General features: G+C 40.7%; 1 protein-coding gene across 2 annotated transcripts; it reads right to left on the reverse strand.

Annotated features, from left to right (window-relative positions):
- Nucleotides 1-449: 449 nt before the first annotated feature.
- On the reverse strand, nt 450-18,607 carry LOC124284133. Of its 2 annotated transcripts, none has more exons than XM_046720193.1 (10): nt 18,259-18,607; nt 12,507-12,668; nt 9,852-9,980; nt 6,877-9,441; nt 6,354-6,470; nt 3,289-3,390; nt 2,444-2,554; nt 1,907-1,989; nt 1,133-1,229; nt 450-509 (listed from the first exon to the last, which is right to left on the reverse strand). In XM_046720193.1, the coding sequence occupies exons 1-10, from the start codon at nt 18,280-18,282 to the stop codon at nt 501-503; spliced, it is 3,399 nt and encodes a 1,132-aa protein (XP_046576149.1). In that variant the 5' UTR covers nt 18,283-18,607; the 3' UTR covers nt 450-500. The 2 variants fall into 2 exon arrangements, with proteins under 2 accessions (XP_046576149.1, XP_046576148.1); XM_046720192.1 differs by having other exon boundaries at nt 450-548.
- Between the last annotated feature and the right edge of the window lie 251 nt (nt 18,608-18,858).

An 18,858-nucleotide genomic window follows, 5' to 3' on the forward strand; every position in this document is an offset into this window, starting at 1 on the left:
GCGGAAGGTCGCCGATCCCGTAACCTCCAAAGAAGACAAGAAGCTATTCGACTTGTCACCGTAGAATAACACGAGTTGGTCACGAATGGTTAATATAAAACAAGCCACCACGCGGCTAGTAGGCAATAAGCATGCGTCGTCATATGGCGAAATATCAAGCGGTTCTGAACACCTCGCCTCAGGTCACAAGTGCCCCGCACTCCAAATAGAGGGGCAATAGGTGAATACATTTGGCACTCATCTCTTTGGCACTAATCCAAAAGCATCTACAAATGGTTAAACATTCCCAATTATATCTTTCTGTTCTGAATGTGCTGTCATTAGAGACATTTTCCAAATGTCAGATCTAATATGATCCTGACATTGAGAAAAGGGAAACAAGTACACATAGACAAAGGGGAATAACTCTGCTTACCAAAATAAGACAAAGGGGGAATAACTCTGCTTACCTTGGTGAGTTTCCTTCTGGTCTGATGGGCGAGATTTGTCCCTGAAGTGGCCTAAGAGCCCTGGAGAAGAGAAAGTGGAAGTGACGTCTTAGAGGACCACTGTGTGGAAACAAGGAAGTCGCTTACCATCCACAGACAGCTTGCAGTGCGACAATCATTGGGTGATCAAACATGGATGAGTGAATGAGCAAAATGGAAATCAGATCCAGTGGTTGATAGCCTGAGCAAAATGTGACACTTTTAGCAAGGTGGTCACTAGTACCCATTTTGTTTCCTCATTACGAGTGAGTGAGTATAGTTTTACGCGGCTTATAGAAATATTCCAGCAATATCACGGCTGGGGACATCAGAAATGGGCTTCACACATTGTACCCATGTGGGGAATCAAACGGGGGTCTTCACTGTGACCCCACTGCCCCTTATTACAAGTAACAGGTACAAGAGACTGTATGTAGAAAGAGTTTTAAGAAAGAATATGAGACTTACACATAGGAAACTGATAGAAACGAAGAATCTGTATGGAAAATATACTCCATCATTTACAGAAATATTTAGAGCATTTAAAGTATTTCTTAATATGAATTAACACCATCTACGCTCCTGCAAAATGAGCATTTATTTTTACAGAGCAACTGGACTCTGGACTGAAAAGAAGAATACAATGTTATCACTGCTCCCCTCACCTCAGATCTGTTGCGTGAGCTCGTGGACTGCTGGTTGTAGGTGGCGCTGTTCGCGGGCGGGGTAGGAACAGAACCAAACACAGATGCCTCTGCTTCTCTGGGCACATTCAAGGGAATATACCAAACACAATGATCCTTAACAGTTTTAGTCTGACAGTTACAGGAATTTTTAAATTAATATATTATGTTAGACATTTTAAACCTGATAATGCCAACAAATGAATGGATTACTTCACAACGAAGATCAGAAACGAACTATTGTGGATAGTGTAAATAAATCCGTCATCCCATCGACGGTAATGCTAATGATCAGTTTTGTCAATCAGCCCTACCACTTCCAACTGGTTGACACAGTGGGTATCATGGCTCCTTGAAGCTTTGATGACATTAACAATGTCACTCACAGAAACACCCACTCCCAACTTGTTCATAAATGAATGAGATAGGTCCCAAGGCCGAACCGGTGAAGATCCAGGTTAGAATTGATCTTCAGTAACCCATGCTTGTTGTAAGAGGCGACTAACGGGATCGGTGGTCAGGCTCACTGACTTGGTTGACATATGTCATCGTATCCCAATTGCGCAGATCGATGCTCATGCTGTTGATCACTGGATTGTCTGGTCCAAACTTGATTATTTACAGACTGCCGCCATATAGCTGGAATATTGCTGAGTGTGGCGTAAAACTAAATTCACTCACTCACTCAGCCCAAGGCAGATACCACAACATCAATATGACCCAGGAATTCCTCCAGTATTTGTGTATAAAGGATACTGGGCCTTCTTCTTCCTCTCCATGGCCTTGAGTGTAGCAGCACTGATCCTTCGCTGGGAGGCCCGGACACTTCCCCCACTTGCCTGAGGGAGATATTAATAATGTACCATTATAATGCACTTAGGGACCATTCATAATTTATGGCTAGGGGGGTGATGATCTTAAGGGGGGGGGAGGAGAATCAGTTTTGTACCAAAACATATTTTAAAATTGTGCTTACTTTTTACATAAATTTTAGGGGGTGTCATTCACGTAGTACATGCTTCTCCATAAAAATCATCACCACACCCCACCCACCCCAAAACCATAAATGGTTTTACGCCGCTTTTAGCAATATTCCAGCAATATCACGGCAGGGGACACTAGAAATAGGCTTCACACATTGTACCCATGTTGGGAATCAAACCCAGGTCTTCAGCAAGATGAGTGAATGCTTTAACCATTAGGCTACTCCACCACTGACTGCTGTAACATGCTTTAATTTAATCACTTCGCTATGAACTAAATCCCAGAACAACAAAATATCAGTGTCCTAACCTTGATTCTCTTTCCGTCTTGTACTTCTCTGGTATGAGCAATCAAAGACATTCTCTCGGTTACCGGGATCTCGAAAAATATTTCATGAATATCCAGCAGAGCTGCCTGCAGCTGAAACATCGAAGGTAATGTCATACAAACCTTGATGTTGATTAAGTTACACAAAACACACATGTTGCTCTCTTATAGAACTTCTTGAAGATAATAATCAAATAATAATTCAAAGGCTCTTTTATTGGTAAGGGAATTTAACGTTGTTTTAAACAGTTTTCCAGTTAGACCAGATGTGTCTCTTTGTGTGAGAGAAAACCTGAAAGTGATTCAGGTCTTTGATATTGTGGGTTTTGACAAGGCCATAATATCAAAGACCTGAATGACTTCAGACAAGTGTGGTGCTTAAAACCCCCAAAAACATTATTCTGCCTAAGAATTTCACTTTTTTTAAGACAGTCCAGGACTTTGTTTTATGTTTAACACTGTACTCAGCAATTTTCCAGCTATATGACGGTGGTCTGTACATAATCGAGTCTGGACCAGACAATTCAGTGATTGACATCACCAGCATCAATCTACACAGATGAGATATGATGACATCAACCAAGTCAGTAAGCCAGACCACCCGACCCTGTTCGTCATTTATGATGACACGCAAGGGTTGCTGGAGACAAATTCTAACCGAATCTTCATCACTGAATATTTATTGTACTTTTTATTGACAACTGAATTATCTTGGGTTTCTGCTTTTAACGGAATGTTAACAGATTTGGAACCAATGATGAAAGATGTCTGGCATGATCCGTGAAACGATTTCATACCATCTTCTCACTCAATATTCAGTGTTCTACCTGTGCGATGATCCTCTCCAGCAAGTCTCTGTCCTGGTTGGTGAAGTTTCCTCTTTTGATTGGTGTCTCAGACGAAAATGAAAAGGCAAAGTCTCTTGTATCCTGAAAGATGGACCTAAACCTTAAAACAAGCAACAGAGTGCTGGGGAGCCATTCTCTGGTAACATTATCTATATGCTAACCACAATAAGCGATGTGAACTAAAACTAAGACAGGACAAACAGTTAACCATGGATTTATATAACCACATAACATTAAAATAGTCATGCACTGTGTTGTTGCATTTTTAAGATATTTAACAAGCTGCAAGAGCTATTTCAGCAAGTTTAATCAACCTGACCATACCTTGATAGTCCCTGCACCTCATCTCACCTTGATAGTTACTAGATGATCCTTCACCTGATTTCATCCTTGATAGTTATTAGAAGTTCCTACATATCTCACCTTGATAGTGATTAGAAGTTCCTACATATCTCACCTTGATAGTGACTAGAAGCTCCTACATATCTCTCCTTGATAGTGACTAGAAGTTCCTACATATCTCACCTTGATAGTGACTAGAAGCTCCTACATATCTCACCTTGATAGTGACTAGAAGCTCCTACATATCTCACCTTGATAGTGATTAGAAGCTCCTGCATATCTCTCCTTGATAGTGATTAGAAGCTCCTACATATCTCACCTTGATAGTGACTAGAAGTTCCTACATATCTCACCTTGATAGTGACTAGAAGCTCCTACATATCTCACCTTGATAGTGATTACAAGCTCCTGCATATCTCTCCTTGATAGTGATTAGAAGTTCCTGCATATCTCAACTTGATAGTGACTAGAAGCTCCTACATATCTCACCTTGATAGTGACTAGAAGCTCCTACATATCTCTCCTTGATAGTGACTAGAAGCTCCTACATATCTCACCTTGATAGTGATTAGAAGCTCCTGCATATCTCTCCTTCATAGTGACTAGAAGCTCCTACATATCTCACCTTGATAGTGATTAGAAGTTCCTGCATATCTCAACTTGATAGTGATTAGAAGTTCCTACATATCTCTCCTTGATAGTGATTAGAAGCTCCTGCATCTCTCTCCTTGATAGTGATTAGAAGTTCCTACATATCTCACCTTGATAGTGATTAGAAGCTCCTACATATCTCTCCTTGATAGTGATTAGGAGTTCCTAAATATCTCTCCTTGATAGTGACTAGAAGCTCCTGCATATCTCTCCTTGATAGTGATTAGAAGTTCCTACATATCTCTACTTGATAGTGATTACAGGTTCCTACATATCTCTCCTTGATAGTGATTAGAAGCTCCTACATATCTCACCTTGATAGTGACTAGAAGCTCCTGCATATCTCTCCTTGATAGTGACTAGAAGCTCCTACATATCTCACATTGATAGTGATTAGAAGCTCCTGCATATCTCTCCTTGATAGTGACTAGAAGCTCCTGCATATCTCACCTTGATAGTGATTAGAAGTTCCTGCATATCTCAACTTGATAGTGATTAGAAGTTCCTGCATATCTCACCTTGATAGTGACTAGAAGCTCCTGCATATCTCTCCTTGATAGTGATTAGAAGTTCCTGCATATCTCTCCTTGATAGTGATTAGAAGTTCCTACATATCTCTCCTTGATAGTGACTAGAAGTTCCTGCATATCTCAACTTGATAGTGATTAGAAGTTCCTACATATCTCTCCTTGATAGTGACTAGAAGTTCCTACATATCTCACCTTGATAGTGACTAGAAGTTCCTACATATCTCACCTTGATAGTGACTAGAAGCTCCTACATATCTCTCCTTGATAGTGACTAGAAGTTCCTGCATATCTCACCTTGATAGTGACTAGAAGCTCCTACATATCTCACCTTGATAGTGACTAGCAGCTCCATATCTCACCTTGATAGTGATTAGAAGTTCCTACAGAACTCACCTTGATAGTGATTAGAAGTTCCTACATATCTCTCCTTGATAGTGACTAGACTGACTGAGTTTGGTTTTACGCCTCTTTTAGCAATATTCCAGCAACATCACGGCGGGGGACACCAGAAATGGGCTTCACACATTGTGCCCATGTGGGGATTCGAACCGGCCTTCCAGTGGTGACGAATAGCAGCTTGAACCATTAGGCTACCCCACCGCCCCTGATAGTGACTAGAAGCTCCTGCATATCTCACCTTGATAGTGACTAGAAGCTCCTGCATATCTCTCCTTGATAGTGACTAGAAGCTCCTACATATCTCACCTTGATAGTGACTAGAAGTTCCTGCATACCTCACCTTGATGGTGACTAGAAGTTCCTGCATATCTCACCTTGATAGTGACTAGCAGCTCCTACATATCTCACCTTGATAGTGATTAGAAGTTCCTGCATACCTCACCTTGATAGTGACTAGAAGTTCCTGCATACCTCACCTTGATAGTGACTAGAAGTTCCTGCATACCTCACCTTGATAGTGACTAGAAGTTCCTGCATACCTCACCTTGATGGTGACCAGAAGTTCCTGCATATCTCACCTTGATAGTGACTAGCAGCTCCTACATACCTCACCTTGATAGTGGCTAGAAGTTCCTGCATACCTCACCTTGATAGTGACTAGAAGTTCCTGCATACCTCACCTTGATAGTGACTAGAAGTTCCTACATATCACACCTTGATAGTGACTAGCAGCTCCTACATACCTCACCTTGATAGTGACTAGAAGTTCCTGCATACCTCACCTTGATAGTGACTAGAAGCTCCTCCATATCTCACCTTGATAGTGACTAGAAGCTCCTACATATCTCACCTTGATAGTGACTAGAAGCTCCTGCATATCTCACCTTGATAGTGACTAGAAGCTCCTGCATACCTCACCTTGATAGTGACTAGAAGCTCCTACATATCTCACCTTGATAGTGACTAGAAGCTCCTACATATCTCTCCTTGATAGTGACTAGAAGTTCCTACATATCTCACCTTGATAGTGATTAGAAGTACCTACATATCTCTCCTTGATAGTGACTAGAAGCTCCTACATATCTCACCTTGATAGTGACTAGAAGCTCCTGCATATCTCACCTTGATAGTGACTAGAAGCTCCTGCACCTTCTCAGACTTCACGAGTCGACGAGTCAGAAAACCTTTGGCAACAGCACTGATTCGGTCGAACTTGGGCTTCATGTGTGGAGCAAAGGCCTAAATACAAAATTGTCATATACATGACAAGGTCTTCGGCTACATATTTTTCATTGTTTTGGTTCAGATTTGACTGACCAAGCAATGTAAGTAAATACTGACCCACACATAAAATTAACTTATATTCATCCAAAATTCAGTGAAACAAGAATTGTGAAAAATATGGCCTCAGGCAAACACAGTGAAATTAGGAAGTGAACTATAATATCTAACTAATAAAATTAATAAAATAGGTTCTAAAATTCCACATTTACATATACAGGCTTTGTAGTATACTTGGTCCCGTATCCCCATTGTGTGTACTACTGGCTTTGCTAAGTGTGCAATTGGGAAATGCACCTATGTCAGTTGACAAATTTGATTATTATTCAAGAGAAAAAGGAAGATGCTAAAATGAGATACCCACCTCATCCGGTACAACCACCGGCCCTGATCTACGTGGAAATGGTGCCAACTTCATCGGCGAACGTAGAACAGGTCTGTACACTTTGGGACTTGCAGCTTCTCTCTTGGTAAACAGAGCTTGTTTAGTCGAGTTGAGTGAGCTCCTGCTGTCATTATGGCTCAGTGATGGATGTGATCCATGATGTGATCCATGATGTGATCCATGATGGGAAACATTCTGCACCTTGATCTCAGTCTGATCCAAGTCCCCAATGCTCTGGCTTAACATCTTCCCCTTCTTCATGTTCTCCGGAGCATTCTCAGCCAGGAAGTTCTGCTGTTCCTTCAGCCGCTGTTGGTGTGCCTCCACCTCCTCCTGGAGCAGGAGCTGCTCACGCCGCTGCTGTACGAACAGCTCCTCCAGTTCCTGCCGCTGCTGAGACATCATCTGTTGCCGGAACATCTCCATCCTGCTTGAGTGGAGCTTCAGGATGCTCTCAGGATCAGCATCAGGCATGGACTCCATGCTCTCTATGAGGGACTGGACAATACTCACACTGTCCAGTACGTTGTCATTCGCCATCCCATCACGACCTACTTGAGGTTCACCTGCAGAAGTTGCTGGGAAAAATCCTTGTGTGAAATTTTGTCTTTGAACATGAGACAGGTATCTGTTAATGTGGTCAACCTTAGCATCAGCTTCAGGACCTGGTGGCATTGGAATATTGATAGGCTTTATCTCTTCTTCCACTTCTTCATAGTCCAGCTTTCTCTGTAAGACTTTGCTATCAGTCTCCTCGGCATCTGGAGGTACATTCATTACCTGCGGTGGAGGAGTCCTTCTAGCTTCTACAGTGAGACCATGTGAGCGAAGCAGTACTGGAGAAGGCTCGCTTAGAGTATAGGAACCCCTCCGAACATGTCCTTTCTTGGATACTTTCTTCTCTGTTTCACTTGGTTCTGATTTCTGGTTAAAAGATACCTGTTCTGCATGACTAACATCAACTTGAGGAGCATCACTCCCAATAATGTTTCTAATGAACTGTCCTATGTCTGAACTCGCTGAATTAATAGGTAGAGGACCAGAAAAACAGCTTCCATCCTTAGAAGCAGCCATGTTGTCATACCTGAGCGTGCTGCTCTCTGATTCCGATGTCCCAGTGATAAAGTTGGACTTGACGGAAACTTGTGACTCAGAAACACTCTTCTGGACACTGGATGCTTGGCTCTCACTGAGGTTATTATCTGACTGACACGAGAAGTAGGAGTCGGTGACGCTAGGCTGAATGCTGTGGGAACTAACTGATGCTTGACTTGAATCTACTCGGTCACTGGACCTGAATGATCCCTGACTTGACTCGACCCTGTCACTGGACCTGAATGATCCCTGACTTGACTCGACCCTGTCACTGGACCTAATGGATGTGTAGGACTCTGTTGAAGTAACTGAAGCGCTCGGCTGTGTGCCTCTTCTTGACACAGGCCTCTGTTCATTCTCCTTGTCAGAAGAGGATACTTCCCCATCCTGTGAATATCCTTGGAAAGGAACACTTTGATCTCCTAGTGGGGAAGGAGTAGATTCCCCATCGGGACTGAACTGGACTCGACTCAGCATACTTCCATTCTGCCTTACTCCTGACACTGGGTGAGAGTCCGATTCTCTGTCCTCAGATCTTGCTGGTGGTTCATCTGTCCTCTGTGACACGGGACTCCGACCTCTCGGGCTGTTAGTCGGTGTCTCTTCAAGTTTCCTCAGAGTTATATTATCTTCCACAGACTGTCTTGTTATTTCAGTAACAAAATTGGCAAAGTGTACAGTGTTCTTCAATGACTTAGGACTGCTTTTGTTACTTTTCTGACTATCAACCGTACTGACTGAGACATTGGCCGAACTGTGACTGGTGTTGGCTGTGCTGGTTGTGCTGGCGGAGTCATTGGGAGAGTGTCCACCACAATCTGTCTGGACATCCGAGTTGACATTGCTCACGAATCCAGACGTGGAATTAGCATCTTGTGACACCTCAACAATTGTCTCCTGACTATCATGGAACACACTGGATGTCTCCGAGTTCTGGCTGTAGTGGGCGGGATTGTAGAACCTGGCCACAGAAGGTTGAGGAGAACCGAGGGACAGTTTCAAGGCTGCTTGTCCAACCTCGCTTAACTCACTACTACTTGTGGAGTTCAAACTATGACTTTCTTTCATATTCAGAGCTTTCGAAAGCCGAGCTAATGTCTGAGATATCTGCTGCTGTTTTACCGAAGTCAACGGGATTCCACTGAAATCTGTAGGCAGGGAAAAATCCTCCAAAGAAGCCAAGTCTGAGGACAAGGAGTCTAACGTCATCAAACCAGGATCATCCCCTGAGTAAAGCTGGGGGTCCATGGTGGCGAAGGTCATTGCAGCGTTGGTCAGTGTCTGTAGGGGCGTGTGATCCTGTCCGGTGCTATACAAGGTGCTTGGATGCGAGGTCAGTGTCCCTGGGGGTATGTGTGTCCGATAGCCAGGCTCCCTTGTAATGCTCTGGTCATCAGCGGAGTGGGAAAAGTTGGATGATAACGTGTCCAGGTCACTCGTATCTGTTGGCTGGAAAAATCAGTCATCTTCTTTAATCATAGAATCACCATGCTATGGTGTCATTTGTTCTGTTAAACTTGACATATTCCAAGTGAAAATTGTCCTATCAACAAACACTTCATTACTGAATCACAGACTGTAATTTTGACTAAATTATAAAAACAGATGCTTCCAACAGTAACAATATGAGTAAAATACACTTGAATCTACTATCCCCACATGGGTACAATGTGTGGAGCCCAGTTCTGGTGTCTCCCGCCGTGATAATGCTGGAATATTGCTAAAAGCGGCGTAAAAAACATACTTACTTACTCACTCACTTACTGAATCTACTATCAAAAGTTTGCCTTTTAGCGACATCTTAAATAGGTCCTAATGTTACTATATGTGATAACAGATGTCAACAAATATCTATGTACCTGTGTATCATTAACAATATTCTGTGCCCTGGCCATAAGACGACTGCGTTGACGAGATTTGATTCTCTTTTCGGTGAACTTGGCTTGGCGTTTCAAGGTCATCATCTCCTCTTTCCGTTTTGCTGTCATCTGTATTAAGACTTGGAGTAAATCTATTTGTGATGATATGTGGAGATATCATTGGACATTGCAATATCAATGATTATTTTCAACCTCGAAAGAGAACACTTTAACCACTAGGCTGCCACTCACTCATGCACGTTTATTCATATCGATCCTAAAGTAATAACGAACTGCCACAGAATTATTACGAAGATTACCTTGGAAAAGATGGACAGTGACAACATGGAGAATGTAGAAAATATACGCGTAACATATGGATCTGCTTAGCTCACATTTAGAGTGACAGTGAGGTAGCCTAGTGGTTAAAGCATTTTCTTGTCATGCTCAAGACCTGGGTTTGATTCCCCTAGTGGGTACATTCTGTGAAGTCCCTGTCATGATATTGGTGGAAAAGTGCTAAAATAGCATATGCCTAATTTTCATCATAAACAATCAAACTCAAGCAAATAAGTCGCCAAAATATAGTTGCAAGCAATGATGAGGGCTCCTTGGCTTTAGTTCTATCTATTGTAGTTGAGGGCAAGAAATCATCGTCTAAAACGGAGCCAGAACACGTTTTTGACAGGCGAGCTGATTTTCCAAATACAGCCGGGTCGCAGGGGTCATGTACCTTTTAAGAAGTTCTGGAGAAGAAATAGTTCCCTCTTTAAAAGGCTGTATCTCAGTTGTTCTTGGGTCTACGGTCAAAACAATTAGTGTTCTGGAATCACCAAGACTTCATCTATCATACTGGCACTTTTGTGCAGAATTTGCACAGTGGTTACTGGACATCAGTTATGGAAAGTTTGGAATGTCTAGAGCTGATGGTTGGAGCTCAGCACATTTGGGGAGCAAACTACTGAAAAACATGGCCAAAAACTGCAAACAAAAATAACTGCCAAACGGTATGTTTTAGCGACTTGACCCATCCAGGCAAAACTGTTGGAAATTCGATTGTGCATCTGTACAAGAGATTTGGAAGTGTTGGAACAATTAGTTCTTGAGATGTTTGCGGTCAAACTTGGAAATTTTGGAATTAATTTTGAATTATCTCCCCTTTGCTATTGGGCCTAGAGTCAAGAGATTTTTTAAGGGGAATCTCTACACCTCAGTGCGCATCTGTGTGATTTTTTGTAAGCGATTAGGGGCATTGCTTTAGGAGTTATGTTTGGTACAAAAATCGGCGGAATAATAAATAATAATAATAATAATCCGAACAATTACAACAGGTCTCCTGCCTAGAGGGTGCCAAATGTAAGGTTGACAGACTGTAGCTCATATTACGAACTTGTACTGGTCTACATTGGTTGTTTTGATCTCTGAACAGAATAACTTATCTTATGATTGATTGATATACCAATATATTATGATGCTTCTGATTTGATATAACAATGCCAGTGATTGGGATATAGAACTTTGACAATGGGCCATTTTCAGGATTATTAGCCATTATTTTAATTTAGAATGGGCTAAAACCCTCTTATCAATAGTAAACTTCAAAATTTTAATGGGCCATTTTTTAACTCTAATGTGCAAAATGGCCCCTGCCTTTCCCAATCCCTGCAATGCTAACATTGTCAGCTTTGTGCTGGCCACCTTGCTCTTAAATTACAGAGCATTCAGATAATGAAAGCACAGGCCCTTGTGTCTTTGCAAGGATTAAAGATTTTGAAAAATTATAAACATTTTGAGATGACCCCCGACTTGAAATGCCTCACAGTACAATACATTATGACAAGGCCGGACACTTTGGTGTACCCCATCTGCCTGCTTTGCCGATCGCTACACTACCATCGCATGCAATCGATTAAAACTTAATGTAAACATAATCATGAATGATTGGCCTATCAATCACCACTCATGACACCTACCAATTCTTTATTGTTCTTTCTGCAAGTCGATTGAATCCCGATTTTGACCCTCAACTAAATGATCTTGACACAAATGGATGACGATATGTCCGGACAAAATGGTGTGCGTGTGCGTGTGTGTGTGGTCGAAGCAAGCCCTCTGATTGGTCAACGCTTGCAAATCTGCACATTCTTTGTAAGTGTCCGGCCTTGTCATAATGTATTGTACTGTGAAGCATTTCGAGTCGGGTGTCATCTCAAAAATGATTTTTCTTATTCTTTAACCTTCACAAAGACACGAAGGCCTGTGAATTAAAGCAACTTGATCACTTACAAAACTTCCTGTTTCATAAAGCAGATCACTTCATGTTTGCCTGTTCATTTAGTCTCTAAGGGACAATCATAGTTTGCTCAAGACCAAGTCTAACCTGTGTATTTATAGTATATTGTCATCAACAATCTATGATTTTTTTTTTTGTGATCGAATTATCGGTATAAAATTTATGACTGACTGAAAACATTTAGGGTCGGATGATGCTAGTAAAGTACACATTTTACCAAACACAACAGCAGCAGCAGCAGCAGCAGCCCTACACCTGAACAAGGGAAATGCAGTATATACCAGGAAACAAAGATGTTTATCATGGTGATAACAGGGCTAAAATTTCAGGCGAAGAAAACTGGAACATTTTTCTGTACTTACAACTGGAGGTAAGATTGGTATTCCACTGAACTTGATGCAGGAGATAAAGTCATTGCTGGAATTTGTGGAACTTGAGCCCACATGATCATATCTGTCCAGTGAGAGCCTCTGACTCTCGAAGTAGCGGATCAGGTCCCCCATCATCAGCAGTGGTGGGGAATTCTGAAACAGTCCATGAAAAGATTCAGTTGAAAGATGTTATGTTGATACGAAATACAACTGATGTTCATGTGATAAATGACTCATCAAGTACTGATTCAAACATAGATATTAATTCCTCTAACAAGCACAAGGCATCACAAAACCATTCATACTTTAACTTGTTTGAGTGGCATTTTAGAAGCTGGGACGTGCAATATAGAACAAACTTTATGGATAACAACTTCTTTTATTTCATGAGTGCAACGTTTCAACACAGATTCTTGTACCATTGTCAAGCAAGTATGACAATGGTACCAGAATCTCTATCCAAAATGTTGCACTCACAAAATAAAAGAAGCTGTTATCCCTAAAGCTTGTTCAACACTCATACTTAGTAGATTATTTTCTGCAGGTACAGAGGTCAATCTGGAACCCTTATTAATGCCCTGGCACACCCAAACTGTATTACTGAAACTCCTGTGTACTTGCAGATACAAAGACCAAGGTCAATCTCTGTTGACATGGTGTGATGCATGCATTTGATCTATAAACAAATAAGTGACTATGGTTTTACGCCACTTTGGGCAATATTACAGCTGGGATCATCAGAAACGGACTTCACGTATAATACCCATCTGGGGACTCAAATCTGGATCTTCCTTGACAAGCGAAAGCTTTAACCCCTTGGTTACCCCCACTGCCCCAATCTCCTGTGTGAGAGTGAGTGAGTATTTTGCTGCTTTTAGCAATATTCAGGCAATATCATGGCCTAGGACACCAGAAATAGATTTCACACATTGTACCCTTGTGCAGAATCAAACCCAGGCCTTTTCTTGTGACAAGCAAACACTTTAACCAGAGTTAACCATGCAGCTTCCCCACCACTCTGTACAAACCAAGGTTAAACACAATCCAAAACAGTACACGTGATAGATACTAGGGCTGGCATAAATCATATTCCAATACATCGCAATACAGAGAGCTGTATTATGATGTGTATTTCAATACACACATGGGCCCTAGATGTCCTTGCATACACAGTTATACTGTCCAAATGGTGAAATAAACACTATAACACTTCATGGCTAAGGGCAAGTGTAATTCTTAAACATGTTAAATGATAACACAATACTGAACCATGAGCACAGAAAATGTGGCCAAATTACATCGTTATTCGCTTAACAGAGTGAGTGAGTGAGTGAGTTAATATTTTAAGTCACATCAGCAATATTTCTGCCATATCGTGACTAACATTCAACAGCAACTAGGATTGCAATGAATCCACTAAGGCGACCATGACTATGATTATGATGATACATATCATAAATATTGGGTAACGAATATGAAAATTGGTTAACAAATATCACAAGTCAGCCAGTCGGTGTATTATTAATATATGATATAGTCAGAGAAATACTAACAAAATATTTATCATGTTTATTTAACATATTTTGACCATGTTGATAGTGTTATTGTTTCACTTTAATGACCAGTAACAACATTACTGTCAAATCAAATATATAAGAGTGTGGGCTATTATCTTGCCTGGCTTGGATATATTCCAATTTGCATATCTCATTTTGATAAATAACACCCAAACATACCATTTCAGGTGAAAAACTCTTTCTTAAAAAAAATAATGAATATTCATTCAAGCAATCACAGACAACAAACAGAATTCATGAAGGGATATGGTTCAATTCACCCAATACACAAATGATTTGTAACCAGAGAATCATAACAGCCCTAATAGGTAACACCTATAACATTATGCAACAGCAGTTGTTGTGTTCTTAATTATTTGTGGGTACAGTATTTGAACATGTCACATCTAGGGACAAACTTATTCATGTTTTTAAAATGTCAACAACACCAGGCTTCTGACGACAGATTACAGGGTTCGAAATACCCCCTATTTTAGCATGCAATGGCACGGTAAATATTGAAATAGCACGGATAAAAAATGTCCTCGGTGCCCTTATGGCATGCCTAAGTTTTTAGAGACATAACTCACCTTTGGTCATTTAATCCCCAAAACAAAACACTTACGCAAATAACAAACAAGCAAAAACATTTATTGACTTTATCGCCCAGGAAATCACTGGAATTCTGATGGATGATGTAAAGAAATCTGGTTGCTTTTCCATTTAGAGTGATGAGTACTGATAGTTCAGTTATTGAACAGGACATTGTGTTTGTTAGATATATTGAACAAGTAAACCCTGTCACTTAGCTATTAAAGATGTTGAGAAAGCAGAACAAATGAAGCTTAAGAAAGCCATCTTAAACAGAAGACATATCAGTGATAACAGAAAACAGGTTACATTTGTTGTTTACTAACAATAAATTTAAAATGATCATCATCATTGCTACAGTCATTTATTCTAAAAACAGGTGGACACACTTGATTTCCGAAAGGCACATTTAAAATATTTGCCTGGTGCCCTAAGGCACACCTCGGAAAAAAATTATTTTATCCCTGTGATTACCATGATCACGATCAGGCATAATTGTAACCAATCTAACACCTGTAATATGAAATCACAGATCAGACCACCATAAACAAGGTAGATTGTAATCTCTTCTCAAACACTCATAGTCATAACAGTAAAAAATCTGTGTAAAAAAATCAAACCCATGGTAATTAAAAAAATCGATAAAATCTCTCCGTATACTTAATTAAGTGCCAACATGGCCACTGTAAACAAGGTAGATTGTAATCTCTTCTTAAACACCCCCAATACTGAAAATCTGTGTAAAAAATTCAAACCTACAGATGGTAAATCAACAAACTATAAAATCTTACCGTATACTTAATTAAGTAAATGTTTGGCGCCGACATGGCTGGGAATCAGTATATTCCAGTACAGGAATCCTGTCGGTGCTTGTGTGTTGTCATGAGTGTGGAGGAATATCTACCCTCTGTGAGTAAGCACCCTGACTGGTGACAGGGGTACACACAAAGCAGTGGGCTAATTATAGAACGCGTGTATGGACAAAGCTGGCAACATTTCAAACTCCCCCTTGTTGATGTAATGTCTGTAGGTCTGACTCACAATACCTAAGGCCAACCCACGGCAGGTCCACTCAGACTCGGGGGTGGAGGCGTGGTGTAGGGAGGTAAACATGTAAACACACTGGACATACCTGAATACTTCCTTTGGTTGTGTTTTATTAAGGAATACGTCATTGATTTGGGTTTGACTTGACTGGGAATGTTGCCAGACATTTGTCATTATAGTCAGACTCAGTCATACTGAAGAAAAATGTCGCAGTTTCCAGAACGTGTTTGTTTGTTGTTTAATAAAGTGGCGTAAAACTAAACTCATTCACATGATGGTGAACTGATGAAGGAAACAAGAGGTGATTGTCATAATAGGTGACTAACTCAGTAACTGGATAGGGTGGTCAGGCTCGCTGACTTGATTGACACATGTCATCATATCCCAGTTGTGTAGATTGATGTGCTCATCACTGGACTGTCTGGTCCGGACTCGATTATTTACAGACCACTGCAATACTGCTGGAATATTGCTGAGTGTGGCGTAAAACTAATCTCACTCACTCACAAAATCAAGATATCAGTGCCAGGAGCACTCAGCAATATTCCAGCAGTATTGCAGTGGTCTGTAAATAATCGAGTCGGACCAGACAGACAGTCCAGTGATGAGTTTAGTTTTAGACCAGTCCAGTGATGAGCATAAATCACATTGTACCCATGTGGGAAATCGAACCCAGGTCTTTGGCGGGATGAGCAAATTCTTTAACCACAAAGCTACCCTGCCACCCCTTCAGATGTGAATACCAACTGCCATAATGCGTTGTGGCCGCTTCTAAAGAGACACACCCACCCTTTCAATTAAAATAATGGTGCCTTTATCAGGCAGTGAATGGCAGACCTTTAGGTTCTCAACATGATAATGCCTTATCAACCATGTGAAAAATATTGTTAATGAAGAAGCAAGATGTTCCAGAAAGGTTGGTTGTGTTCAAGCAGTCCAAACCTTGAGTATACTACTACAAATTATTCAGTCTAATAACATGATGATAACAATAGAAGGGCATGTCACCCTCCATGCTGATGCTAAATGTTATAAAACCGCCTTAGTCACTTAGGAGAGCGTCACGATCAATTTTCAATTATTTCAATTAAAATATGGTACTTGACCACTTGTCTCACTACATGTCACTGACTGGTACTTGCATGCTGACCATGCTGATGCTGATTCATGTTACTCAATAAAACAACAACAGTAAATGATGACTTAAGAATTAGACCATTGACATCGAGGATGGGTACATCAGTGAAGTGTCATCAGCCGGCCGCTTCAGCTGGTTCCTGTGGTAGCATCTGGAACTGCTCATTTGTGACGCTTTTCCAACTTCGTCACAATATGACTTTCCACTGCTGACGAGTCGATACCTGTGAAGGTCTGGGTTAGAATGAACCTTCAGTAACCCATGCTTGTCGTAGAGAACCTTCAGTAACCCAACCGTGGAAGATCGGATCCAGTGGTCAGGCTTGCTGGCTTGGTTGACACATCGGTTCCCAATTGCACAGATCGATGCTCATGCTGATCATCACTGGATTGCCTGGTCCAGACTCGATTATTTACAGACCGCCACCATATAGCTGGAATATTGCTGAGTGCGGCGCAAAACTAAACTCACTCACTCACTCAATCACTCACTCCAGGAATCGAATACCATTCGATCATGTTTTTCAACCAATCAGATTAAAGAACACGGTGACTTTCGGTTTACAATATTGGTTTTGGTCATGACATTGTCAAATAGCCCCTTGTTTCAATTTACACAACATATTCACATGTACAGCCTGATCAAATATCATATTGACCAGATTTAGAAGGTAAAAGAATGATCACATAAGCGTTTCGTCTCTGACTGATGTTTACCTCATGATTACAGTAATAACACATGACAAACAAAAGATTAAATAAACATGATAAACATGTTAAAGCATTGGTATCATTAGGTTAGTATGGTTATCAGTGTTTTAAATTCAACAGGAAACTTGCATCATTAAACATGTTAAATTCAATGGCCTCTTTCATAACTATAGTATTTAACCTTCATTATTTAGGGATTCCAATTACAAAAAGTCAGTCAAGAACAATAGTGTTACCACTAATCTCTATCACTGGTATCTAATGAATAATCCTGACACAATTTTTATACTTGATTCAGAAGGAAGTATAAGACTTATATAGAGACTTAAAAGGAACTGAAAATCTCTGTAACTTTCTTGACATTTTTGTTAAAAGTCCTCAAGCACATGTTTTACACTGGAAATGCCCAATAGGTCATTCCTGTACATATCCCTGCCGAGTGTAATGGACTCTACTAGCTGATGAGAGTTGTCGCTAACAGAGGGCTTTCATATCAGTACAGTTATAGAGGCACTACCACTAGCCTGTAGGATTACGTTTATTCGCATGCACCACTGACCCCCAAAATGATATACTATGCTAGAAGACGATATAAAGCTGATGGTCGGATACCACGTAAATAAGATGTATTCATTAAAGACTATTTGTGTAGAACACGATAACAGCTGATCAACTGTCCCGGACGAATCAAATGTTCTCACCTGACTTTGGTTCCCTTCACTCATTTTCTTTCAGAATAATTCTTGCTGATGTGTAATATGTAAATCCAGAGTACGCATATCATGTTTCCTCGGCCATATTCTGTTCAAAATATGCTCTATCATGTCTGGATCTCCAAAAGCTTTCCTTGCGAAAACGCACAAGTCTGTGCACGATTCGACAACATGTCCTATCACGTGGATATAAAACGAATGAATTAAAGTATCCTTTGCAATTTTGTGAGACTCGTCTATTTATCTTCCTTCAAACAAAATTTTTGCGATAAAACATATATAATTCATGTCTTGGCATTTACCCGTCTGAATCGACATAACATCGCGCCATTTTGAAACAAATGTTGATGCCATGCATCATCGTCGAAGGTTTGAAAGGTAGCCTCTGATTGGGCATTTGCAGAAAGTACTACCAATGAAATTGCTTAACACTTTTTACAGTAACCGGATGTTTACATCGAGTATACTTTAATAGTTGTCAATCATTCCTTAAGAGTAGTAAAAAGCTGTGGAGCAGGGACCCGAAAGCTGTATTACAGAGCATCTGTAAGCTGTCTCACAATCCCTGAAGAACCGCAATAATTTCCG

The sequence above is a fragment of the Haliotis rubra genome, unplaced genomic scaffold (genome assembly GCF_003918875.1).
Source record: "Haliotis rubra isolate DU_JTF1 unplaced genomic scaffold, ASM391887v1 Scf33, whole genome shotgun sequence".
In the NCBI taxonomy this organism is placed as follows: domain Eukaryota; kingdom Metazoa; phylum Mollusca; class Gastropoda; order Lepetellida; family Haliotidae; genus Haliotis; species Haliotis rubra.